At 39.5% G+C, this 11,725-nt stretch overlaps 1 protein-coding gene across 1 annotated transcript; it reads left to right on the top strand.

Annotated features, from left to right (window-relative positions):
- The first annotated feature begins 5,494 nt into the window (after nt 1–5,494).
- On the top strand, nt 5,495–9,811 carry LOC109901726 (toll-like receptor 2 type-2). The gene is made up of 3 exons (XM_031786790.1): nt 5,495–6,607; nt 6,827–8,009; nt 8,209–9,811. Exons 1-3 carry the CDS (start codon nt 5,613–5,615, stop codon nt 8,695–8,697), a joined length of 2,667 nt encoding a protein of 888 aa, XP_031642650.1. The 5' UTR covers nt 5,495–5,612; the 3' UTR covers nt 8,698–9,811.
- Nucleotides 9,812–11,725: the final 1,914 nt, after the last annotated feature.

Below are 11,725 nucleotides of genomic sequence, written 5' to 3'. Positions count from 1 at the left end.
GACAGTTCAGTGTCAATGCTCCACATGTGATTTTCATATTAGTAAAATAAAATAAAAACATCACTTAAACCATGAAACAGACAGGTGAACCATATTTATACTGGTGATGAACCCTATTTATACTGGTGAATGCCTATTCTAGGACATTCTAGGACATACTATTTTTGCCAACTCACTGTAAGCTCATTTTCTATCCATCACTTTCTACTTTTTCCCCCAAAGGATACTTGGCTTGACATGGTGATGGATCACTTATGATTAATAACAAGATCTTACAAGACAGCTTGCATTTGTTATGGGCTGTCATTCACTTTTTAACACCCACCAACAAACAGAGGCAACCATAATGAAGAACATATTTATTTCTCCCAAAATACAACCCACGACAATCCCCCATCCCCCTCCCTTTTCCATTAAGATCATTTCTATCCATTTCCCATGAAGTTAGTTTCCTATTCGGAATGAAGAAGAGAAACAACTAATCTTATTCAATAACAGACAGGCTTACTTATGGACTGCCAGAGATAGCCACACGAAACAAAATCAAAACCCCTGCTACATACAAACATAACAGTATATTAATCATCCATTTTATAAGGTTCAAGCTTTCCTCGGTGCAAAGACAACCACAATACAAGTATATCTAATGACACGTCTCACTAAATCAATATAATTGCCAGAGAGGTTTTAACTATGATCTTTGAATGATCTGACTTAGCATTTTCTCCAATGTGTCAGAATACCCAGGGTGGAATAATAACAGAGACAAAACTATTTCAATGTACTATTGCACAAGATGGCCCCACATCTTATTTTCCCCACAGTCACCTCAAAAGACATCGTATGCAATTAAAGGTTGCAAAACCTGGCAGTAATGCTTGACTTGGACTGAAATAGGTGCCGGTACTCATTTTGGGTGCAGGTACCTGTTATATTTAGGTGCTCAACTCCAGTACAAGTCAAGCACTGCCTGCAGGAAAGGGAATGGCTTTATCCCCAACATTCCACATTCCTGAGCGCTTACATACAGAGCAATGTGGAAAATAAGACTTAAAGGGCTGGTCTTCTTCCTTCACGATCAGTCACTGACAACACATGTTAATGTGTTGTTGAAAACTGGTAACTGAAGGGCTGAATTGGTTCACTAATATTTCATCTTAAGGTGAGTTCTGAGAGTTTGTCTGACTACTTAATGTAAAATGTTGATCATTTTAACAGTATGAAGATATTCACATTAGGGAGATGGTGATAGCACCAGCCATTTTCACATATGTAGATATTTTTGAGATTCACATTACCTCAAATATTTTAGCAGTAACTATTTTTACGCTAAGGGATGTTTTCACAAATACCAAACAGTTGGGCATCAATGGAAAAAAATCTAGATATGCAAATTTGAACTGTTTAAGTGACTGAGAAATCAAACAAGTTCAAGTAAGCATGTCTAGGCAGGCTGTAAAACACAATTATAGAACCACATTGCAATTATAGAAGGAGTCACCATCATGAGCTTTGCTCTGTCAAATGTTTCCCTCAAGTCCAGGAACAGTGATCTGCCAGGTGGATGAGGGTGCGTTTGACTCCATTAATATTGTGCTAACTAACTGAAGGACTCAGGTGAGGGCCATCGTTTCGTGCAGTCTGTGCAATTGAGACATTTTATCACACATGTATTTAATGTTAATGTGTCAGGGTACAACTTTATATTGAAGACCTTTGACCAGTTCTCTTGAAAAACAGATTCTGTCAATGAGACTAACCTGTATGAAAAATATATATATATATATATATATAATTGTAAAAACTATAGCTCAAGTCAAAGTCATAACTTAACATTATGCGTGTCAGGCAATCAGACAACGGACAGTACCATGACAGAATAGTTTGGGGCAAGTCATTACCTGGGAGCAATGTGCAAAGCTGTCATCAAGACAAAGGGTCTTTGAAGAATATGAAATATGAAATATATTTTGATTTGTTTTAACACTTTTTCGGTAACTACATGATTCCATATGTGTTATTTCATAGTGTTGATGTCTTCACTATTATTCTACATTGTAGAAAATAGTAAAAAAAATCAAGAAAAACCCTGGAATGAGTAGGTGTGTCCAAACTTTTGGCTGGTACTGTATGTCACTCATTTGTAGATAATAATCAAAAGTGAACGTTTGTATTTGTAGTGTTAATCACACATATTTGGGTAGGCAAGTCATCTGATCCCAATATTAGACATTCAGAAGCACACAACCAGTGAGTTGATGGCTAACCAGGCTAACTAACAGAGTTCATGTAGCCTATTAATACTCTAAACATGTAGGTTAGAGGCACATAGCTCAGGGTTGACTGCTCTGACCGGGTGGTAAGCAATAACTTGATGTAAATAGAGACCAGCTTTAGAAGGAAGCTCCTCCTACTTTCCAGTAAAAAAATCCTTCCCTTCTCATCAGCCACTCATTGCTTCATATTTCTGAGTTACCATGCGGTCTGACATTGGTTCGTGGGACATTAATCAATCACTCCATTACAGTTGGCTGATTTTGATTTAATCACTCTGCAAGGTCTAGTGTTAATCTAAGCAGATTTTAAAGGAGGAAGACCTTTCCTGAGTTCCTGGTACAATAACAATAAGATTGGTAAATACTTATATTGAACCATTTCATGATTGGCCTATGCTTTATTTTGGTCATTATATTGGGTTATTATTTTGTAATGGGGTTATATTCATGTAAGGCATTTTACTGAATCAATATTAATGACATTGTTGATCTTTTTTTCACTAATTTGTAGGAATAACTATCAGTGTTGGCTAGAGAACTGATTCCTCTAAACTACTGGTACAGTAGGTACCATTTTTTTTACACCCATAGAAACATAGAAGGGCATATTTCCTCTATGTTAAATGACAAAACAACCCCACATAGTAAGGAAATATTTACGAGTCAAGGAACCCTGACATATATGAATGTCAGTGATGGCGATGCACCTCAGAAAAAGAGGTCAAGATCAAGATAAAGACAGCAGTCTAACAGACTGACCAATGAATTACAAACATCATAAATTAACCCCTCCAGCAGAAAGAAGGCATTCATTACCTAAATATTTACCTCTATATTGAGAGCAGAACTCTGACCTGAAGTTTGAAAGGGTTAGTCGCAATTGCTGGTCTCCAGGAAGCATTCCATAGCCTAAGTATATGCCACCCAATGTATACAGTAAAAAAGTGGAGGCTAATGGAATACCTTAGACATGTTCTTATCAGAAAATACAATATGCCACAGATAAAAAATAAAACAAATCCAGAATCTTTATTGAGAAAAGCAACGGCTTCTGAAAATAAAATGTTTTTGTTTTATGTTTCATCAGTTGGAATTATTGAAAATATCATAAAACATTGATAGAATACCAAACTTACTGTAGGCCATAGCAGGGGTTCCCAAACTTTTTCACTCGGGGCCCCTCTTCCAGCATTGGGGAACATCCCACGCCACGTCTCTTTCTATGGGCACAAGCACTGTTCATGACACAAACTGTTCAAAGCCCTCTTGTTGGTGAATAGAATTTTGCAGGTTTAAAGCTAATTTCCTGCAATTCTACACATTTTGTCATGGGGTGCAAATAACATTTTGCAGTTTTAAAGCTAATTCACTTGCAATTCTATACATTTTGCCATGTCTAATGTGTATTCATCTTATATTGCAATGACAAAAAAATTACAACAATATTTATGGGCTAAAAAAACGACATAAAAAACATTAGCTGACATGAGCTAGCTGATCTGGACATTTCTGACAAGTTATAAATAGCTCTCTAAGGTATGCTATGACTAACAAGCAGAAGTGATGACGCACTACCCAATTTTGAAATTGCACCTTGTGCATTCTACTATTACAACTTTCAATAGTAAGTTTAAAGCCGGACTTAGTTTGCCCTAGGGAGCGCGCCCCACAGTTTGGGAACCATTGGCCTATAGAACAACAGTCAAAGGGTTCACTGGTTCACTTTGATGAGATGTCAGAATATGTCATCCACGACAATCAGATATCAATTTTCTTAAATATTGGCGAAGAAAGTGTTGGCTGATAAGTCGGGTGTAAATATAATGAAGCAATAATTCTGAAGCCAGTCAATATTTATTCATTACATAAATGTTTACTCCCTTCTTGTTACTCACTGGATACAATTTTACTAAAACTATTTGTGGTATGGTAAAAAAACTTGATATATTTCCCACGTAAAGTTACCGTTGGTTTGTAGTATAAATAAAGGATTATGAGGACTTGGGGGACTGTACTTAACAGCCATGAGCAGAGTACTGTGTCTTATGAGGGTTAGTAGAAACATTCAGTCATGACAATTAGTCTGCAAGAGGATTTTCATCTCAGTCAAGGAGGATGAAGCAGTTCAGTCCCTTGTGTAAGGCATATAAACACGTCAGCTGGTCTTGAACAGATACCAGCATCACCTCCACTAACAGGTACAGCTAAACATTTTTAAAAGATGTATCTTTAAATGTACTTTAAAGGTTCTCCATTGAGCATGCATTTTAGCCCATAAATAGATTTAAATCTGCTAAGTCCTGGAAATAGCCCCCTAGAATTGCATATATCCTTTTTTAGTTTTGCTATGGAAATTTGAGCATTTCACTTCCCAACACCACAACAGATCAGGTGGTGAGCATGCCAGAACTAACATAGAGTCCGTGTTGAGAAATATCACGTTCAATTGGCATTTCCTCATTTTATTGCCCACAAAGAGAGAACTATACATAATAGGCAGGAAATGATTGGTTGTTGGTATTCTTCATCTGGTTGCTTTTTGCCTATATTATTAATACTTTGCTGACTTCTACACTAAAGCCTAACTTGAAAGATGCACACTGTTGGACCATTCTTCACTGCAAGCATGTTACTATTCAACCTGTAATAATCAAGACAGTGATGGTAAACATGGATGTAAACATCAAATCAAATCACATTTTATTTATCACATGCGCCGAATACAACAACCTTACAGTGAAATGCTTACTTACGAGCCCCTAACCGACAGTGCAGTTTTAAAAAATATAGACAAGAATAAGAGATAAAAGTAACAAGTAATTAAAGAGGAGCAGTAAAATATAACAATATATACAGAGGGGTGCCGGTACAGAGGCAATGTGCAGGGGCACCGGTTAGTTGAGGTAGTATGTACATGTAGGTAGAGTTATTAAAGTGACTATGCATAGATGACAACAGAGAGTGGCAGTGGTGTGGAGGGGGGGGGGGGGGCATGTGAATAGTCTGGGTAGCCATTTGACTAGATGTTCAGGAGTCTTATGGCTTTGGGGTATCCATAGATAAGAGTGTCATGGCGATATTTCACAAATCCCTTCTCTTGGCTTTGAAACTGAAATGTGTGGGTAATGTTGGGCACAGACACATAAATACTGGGTAACATCAGAGTGAAATCCATTTTCTCCCTCCCTATTACCTCTAGTTGTAATTGAGGATTGAAGGACGTAAAGAGGAGACTATAGTCAAACTTCAAATGATAAAGACCTATAGAATGCAATAGAATGCAATCTTGTCATTTGTTAAACTTGACAGATTTTTACATTCCTTTACAGATCCAAAATGTACATACACACGATGATTCTACTGGGTGTTGTGTGGTTTAGTCCACCACTTCTTGTGATCCTTGCCTCACCAACCCCTGCTTCAAATGATAAGAGAGGCCCCTGTCAAATCTACAACTCTGGTCGCTCCGCAAACTGCCTTGGTCAGCGACTGGATCATGTTCCATGGAAGCACCTCCCTTCCACGCTTGAAAGGATAGATCTCTCCTACAATGAACTTCATACCATTCATGTTAATTACTTTTCTCGCCTACCTCATCTTCGTGTCCTCGAGCTGCAGTTCAACAACATCTCTGTGATTGAGGACCGTGCCTTCCACAACAACCCCCTCCTGGAGCATCTTAACATCTTTAACAACTCCCTAGAGGAAATCCCTGCCAACGCCTTGCAGGACCTCTTTAATCTAAGGGAACTCCTTATGTCGAATAACCTTTACACCCAGGCTACATTGTCAGCTGATGTTTTCTCCAGATTGACCCACCTTAAGGCCCTGTCCATGGGCGGCCCCTTGGTCAAGGGTCTAAGGAAAGGGGACTTCCAGGCATTGAGGGACATTCAGTTGCAGGACTTTGCCATTAAAACTTCATCAAATATCAGTTACTATGAACCGGGTAGTCTGAAGGTAATCCAGACAGGTAGAATGGGTTTTGACATGGCCATAGATCAGAAGCCGAATTTCCTACCTTTGATTCTACGAGACTTGGCCAACAAGACTTTCAGTCTCATCCAATTCAGGAATCTCTTTGAGTTCATGTATTACTTGGGAGATGAGGATATTTTCAGAGGCTTGCAAGACATCAAAGTAGATTCGCTCATCTTTCACCGTGGAAAATTCAATGAGAACCTTATGAGGATGGCCCTGTTTAATCTACAGGTCACCCCCCTTAAACGTCTGACACTTCAATACATTGACTTTGCTCGCTCGCCCAACTTTGTGGATAATGGCTTGGGCTCCAGTATCAAAGACCTTGCTCTGAGTAGACTAAATCTGTGGTAAGCATATCTTATTCTACTATTCTATTACAGAAGCACTATGCAGACATTTCTACCCAGAACATGCAAAAACAAATACAGGTTCAAAGTCACAAGTGTATTTTTTCATAAATTGAAATCTGTTTCTATATCTATGTAGTGTGAAAGTACCAATTATGTTATCATCTTGACCACATGTTTTTTTTCATGCTTACATGTTTTGTCTCCATTACTCCTCAGGCACATCAGCAATCCAGATATTTTGCGATTTGACTGGCGCTTCACATGGTTCAACAAAGTCCGACTGCTGTCCATTCAGAATGTCAACTTCAAATCTGTGCCTTGCGATGCCTGGCTTAATATGGAAGGCATGGAGGTTTTGGACATCTCAAACAACCGCCTGCAGGACAACATCCTCTTCAACCAGAGATGCGACTACAGGGGCACCATGCCGGCTCTTCGTTCCTTCAATGTCAGCACCAACCAACTGACCAGCCTTCAGGACTTAGCCTCCCTGACCAGGGAGTTCAAACAGTTGAAGGTCCTGGATGTCAGCCACAACATGTTGGGTTCTGCTGAGAAGAGTCGCAACTGTAACTGGATGCAGAACATCACCCAGGTGATCGCTCACCACAACCGATTCGAAAGTGGTGCCCTCCAGTGTCTGCCCACCACAGTGCAATTCCTGGACCTCTCGTACTGTGACCTGGACCAGCTGGACATGGCCTACTTCCAACAAACCATCAGCCTCAAGGAGCTCCTGCTCAATGGGAACAAGATCAAGTTCATCCCCTCTGGGTGGAGAAGTCGCTCCTTGCAGTCACTGGCTCTGGATGGGAACTCCTTTGGGCTCATCAGCATGGGCTCCTTCCAGGACATGACCCAGCTTTCTCGACTGACAGCAGGGAACAACCCATTCCACTGCACATGCGACCTCCATGCCTTCATCCAGGACACAATTTCCAAGGGGAAGGTCAACATCACTGACTGGCCAGAGAACTACAAGTGTTACCATCCAGAGGCCCTGCTCAATACCGCTGTGGCAAATTTCTTCCCGGGTCACGTGGCCTGCGATATCAGACTGGTCATCATCATCTGTGTGGCGACTACTGCTGCTGTGGTTTTAGTGTTGATGCTTATATGCTACATATTCAATGTTCCCTGGTACATTAAAGCCACATATCAGATCCTCAGAGCCAAATACAGGGCTCATCAGGAAGGAACATCTGGAAAATCACAAATCTATGCTTACCATGCATTCATCTCCTATAGCCACCCAGATGCAGACTGGGTCAGGGACCAGTTGTTGCCCTGCTTGGAGAACAGCAAGCCCCCCTACCGACTCTGTATCCATGAGAGAGACTTCATGCCAGGAAAATGGATAATCGACAACATCATTGAAAATATTGAGAGCAGCGAAAAGGTAAGGTTGAGGACCCACGAAGACAAGTTAGAGGTGTTTTAACAAATGAATAGTAACAGACTTTTTAATATAAAAGGTCAATTGAACAACCCAAAATGTCAGATGTATGTTTTGTTTAGGTTTGTATCCTAATTCCTGCACTGTGCATTTGCCTAAATGAATACACCCTATCCTCTGAATTTTTTGTTTCCAAATCCAGGTCATATTTGTGTTGTCACACCACTTTGTGAACAGCGATTGGTGCAACTACGAGCTCTACTTTGCCCAGCAAAGAGCCATCGGCAAGACCTTCAGCGATGTTATTCTGGTGGTTAAAGAACCCATCGACCCTGAATCTCTGCCCAGCAAGTATTGTAAGCTCAAGAAGATGCTGAACACCAAAACGTACCTAGAGTGGCCCCAGCAAGCCAAGCAGCAGACCTTCTTCTGGGCTCAACTTAGGAGCTGCCTGGGCAAGCCCACAGTGACTAGAGAGCAGGCTCTTAGTGGTAGGAGCAGCAGTGTATCCTCAGTTGGCGCTGTGCCTGTGATAGAGATTCCTCTAGAGGATGAGAAGCCAGCGATAGCTATGCCAAATTTAGACAGAGAAGCAGAGCTCCACAAAGTAGTTCCTCGGGAGATCAAAAATCTTTCAGTGAGAAGTGCAGAGTTTTGTGGGCAAAGACTGATCCCTGTAGCCGTGGCATGAGACAAAATAAGCCAAGCATGACTTCTTGGCCATGCTGTGGCAGATAATGTGTTTTCCAAGCTGCTTGTGGCATTAGCAAGTGTTTCATAATGATGACAGTGAATAACATGATCCGTCTGCCACCCACCCTTCTGACATGTACAGTGCTTACTCCCCCTTGAACTCTTTACATTTTGTTGCGATACAAAGCGGGATTGAATTAGATTTAATTGTCATTTTTTTGTCATTTTGTCATCTTCACAAAATACTCCATAATGTCAAAGAGAAAAAAAAGTTATACAAATGTTTACAAATGAACACAAATTAAATACCTAAAATATGGTCGTTGCATTTAGTTCAGAAGTAAAAATAATCTTAACAAATCTCATAATAAGTTATATGGACTCACTCTCTGTGAAATAATAGGGGTTGATGTGATTTCTGAATGACTACCCTTTCCTTTGTCTCCCACACACACACACCCACACACGCACACGCACGCACACACACACAACATCTGTAAGGTCCCTCAGTCAAGTCTTGAATTTCAAGCACAGATTTAACTACAAGGACCAAGGAGCTTTTTGAAAGAAGGGCAGAGATTGGTAGATGGGTAACAATAACAAATCAGACATTGAATATATGTTTAAGCATGGCCAAGTTGATAAGTATGCTGTGGAGGATGTATCAAACAACCCAGACACATCAAAGAAACAGTCGTCCTTCTGAACTGAGCTGCAGGATAAGAAGGAAACTGCTTAGGGATGTCAACATGCGGACATTGCTGATTTTAAACAGCTACAGAGTTCAATGGCTGTGATGGGAGAAAACTGAGGATGGATCAATAACATTGTAGTGACTTCACAATAAATGACAGAGGAAAAGAATAATACAAATACACAGAATATATATTTTCCCCAAAACATGCATATGTATGCAACAAGGCACTAAAGTAATACTGAAAGAAAAAGAAACAAGGCAAAGGAATACCGTTTTTGGACTAAATGCAAAGCCTTTATCTTTGGGGAAAGTCCAACACAACAAATCACTGAGTAACTGCCTCCTTATTTGCAAGCACGGTGGTGGCTGCATCATGGTATGGGTATGCTTGACATCGGCAAATACTGGTGAATTGTTCAGGATAAAAAGAAACAGGATGGAGCTAAGCACAGGAAAAATTGTAGAGGAAAACCTGCTTTAGTCTGCTTTACACCAGACACTGGGAGAGGAGTTCACCTTGAAGCAGGACAGTAACCTAAAACACAAAGCCAAATCTACACTGGAGTTGTTTACCAAGAAGACAGTGAATGTTCCTGAGTGGCCAAGTTACAGATGATTTAAATCTGCTTGAAAATCTAGGGCAAGACTTGAAAATGACTTTCTAGCCATGATCCCCAACACCTTCCCAGAACTTGAAGAATTTTGAAAAGAATAATGGGGAAATATTGCACAATACAGGTGTGCAAAGCTCTTATGAGACTTACCCAAGAAGACTCACAGCTGTAATCACTTCCAAAGGTGTTTCTAACATGTATTGACTGAGGGGGTGAAAACGTATATGAACGTTAAATTTTTTATTTTATTTTTCAATTATGCAAAAAAAAACTTTGACAGAGTATTTTGTGTAGATCGTTGACGAAAAAAGACCATGAAATCAATTTGAAATCCAGATGGTAACACAATAAAATTTGAAGAAATTCAAGGGTGGTGTAGACATTTTCTATAGGCACTGTAAGCTCTCTGCCCCATGTGCTCTCTAAGCGACCCAGGCGAAGGGCCCTGCTGACAGGTGTTGAAAGACCACAAACTCAACAGCTCAAATGGGATCTCCCGTGTCACACTTGAGATAACAAGCAAGGTGCCAGGAAGATGTGGTGACAGGTGTCATGCAGCGTGGTTACACTCCCAACACCACTCGGCCACTGATCACAATTACTGTAACACAAAATGGATGCCATTTAGCAGACACTTTAATCCAAAGCAAATGACATTTTATGTGCACGTGCCACATACACATGCCATGTAGAATCTGCTCTGGGTATGCAAGCCACAAATCTCATATGAAAGAGGGAACCAGTGGGGACTGCATGTTAAATGACAGTTGTTTAGAATGAAAAATGTAGCTTATGCAATGTATTCATGTCCAGTAATTTTGAGAAAAATGTGATCCAAATATTTAAAACAATATAAATACATTATAATAATGAAATATAGTTTCCTAAATATGTTTTACTTTTCTATACTCTTGACATGCTTTAATGTACATGTGAATGTTATTGTTAATGTGAATGGTATTTACTAATTAAGTAAATAACAAATGAGTTAATTTCTTATCATAACATATTGCCTAATGCAAATGAATTTAAGCCAATAACTCTAATAAAACAGTGGTGTGTTTTATACTTGACTGTTGAGTGGGTATTTAGAAATAGTGATGTGTTAAAATGCAGTGTAATTCTGTGTTACAATATCAGTGTGAAGGGCTACTTTGTGAAACAATAGATGACACCCTTTTACATTTTCAGATGGACCCTTTTACATGTCAGACATGATATAACAAACAGCATCTGCCTGTAGTTATATGCTCAGCAAGACAACAAACATGACATAATGCCACAGGGGTCACATGAAGTTCAGATTGATTTTAATAACGATTCTGGGAAGAATATGCTGAGATCCTTTCGCATGGGATATTACTATCTGGGTGTATATATATTTTTATTTTATACAATTTTGATATCTTGCAATGCTTCCAGATTCAATATCCAAATATTTGAACGTTGATTTGATGTACAGTATTAAATATGGCTGTTCCTATTCTAGTACGTCTCCTTTTGTTTTTCCAATTATTAAATTAGAAAATTGCTACCCAGACTAAATCCAAATGTATTATGTGCCACCTGAGCACAGAACATAAGAAGAAAACATGGTATCACTCTATGCATTTTTCAATCCCATGTGCATTATCATTGCTACCTGTATTGTCAGTATTCTGGAATAATACGTCTGGAATAACTGTGTTTATCAACAAGATAATTGAAGGTGCGAT

The sequence above is a fragment of the Oncorhynchus kisutch genome, linkage group LG13, assembly GCF_002021735.2.
Source record: "Oncorhynchus kisutch isolate 150728-3 linkage group LG13, Okis_V2, whole genome shotgun sequence".
Lineage (NCBI taxonomy): Eukaryota > Metazoa > Chordata > Actinopteri > Salmoniformes > Salmonidae > Oncorhynchus > Oncorhynchus kisutch.
Note: the sequence above shows the minus strand (reverse complement) of the source record. Positions and strands in the feature narration are given on the sequence as shown.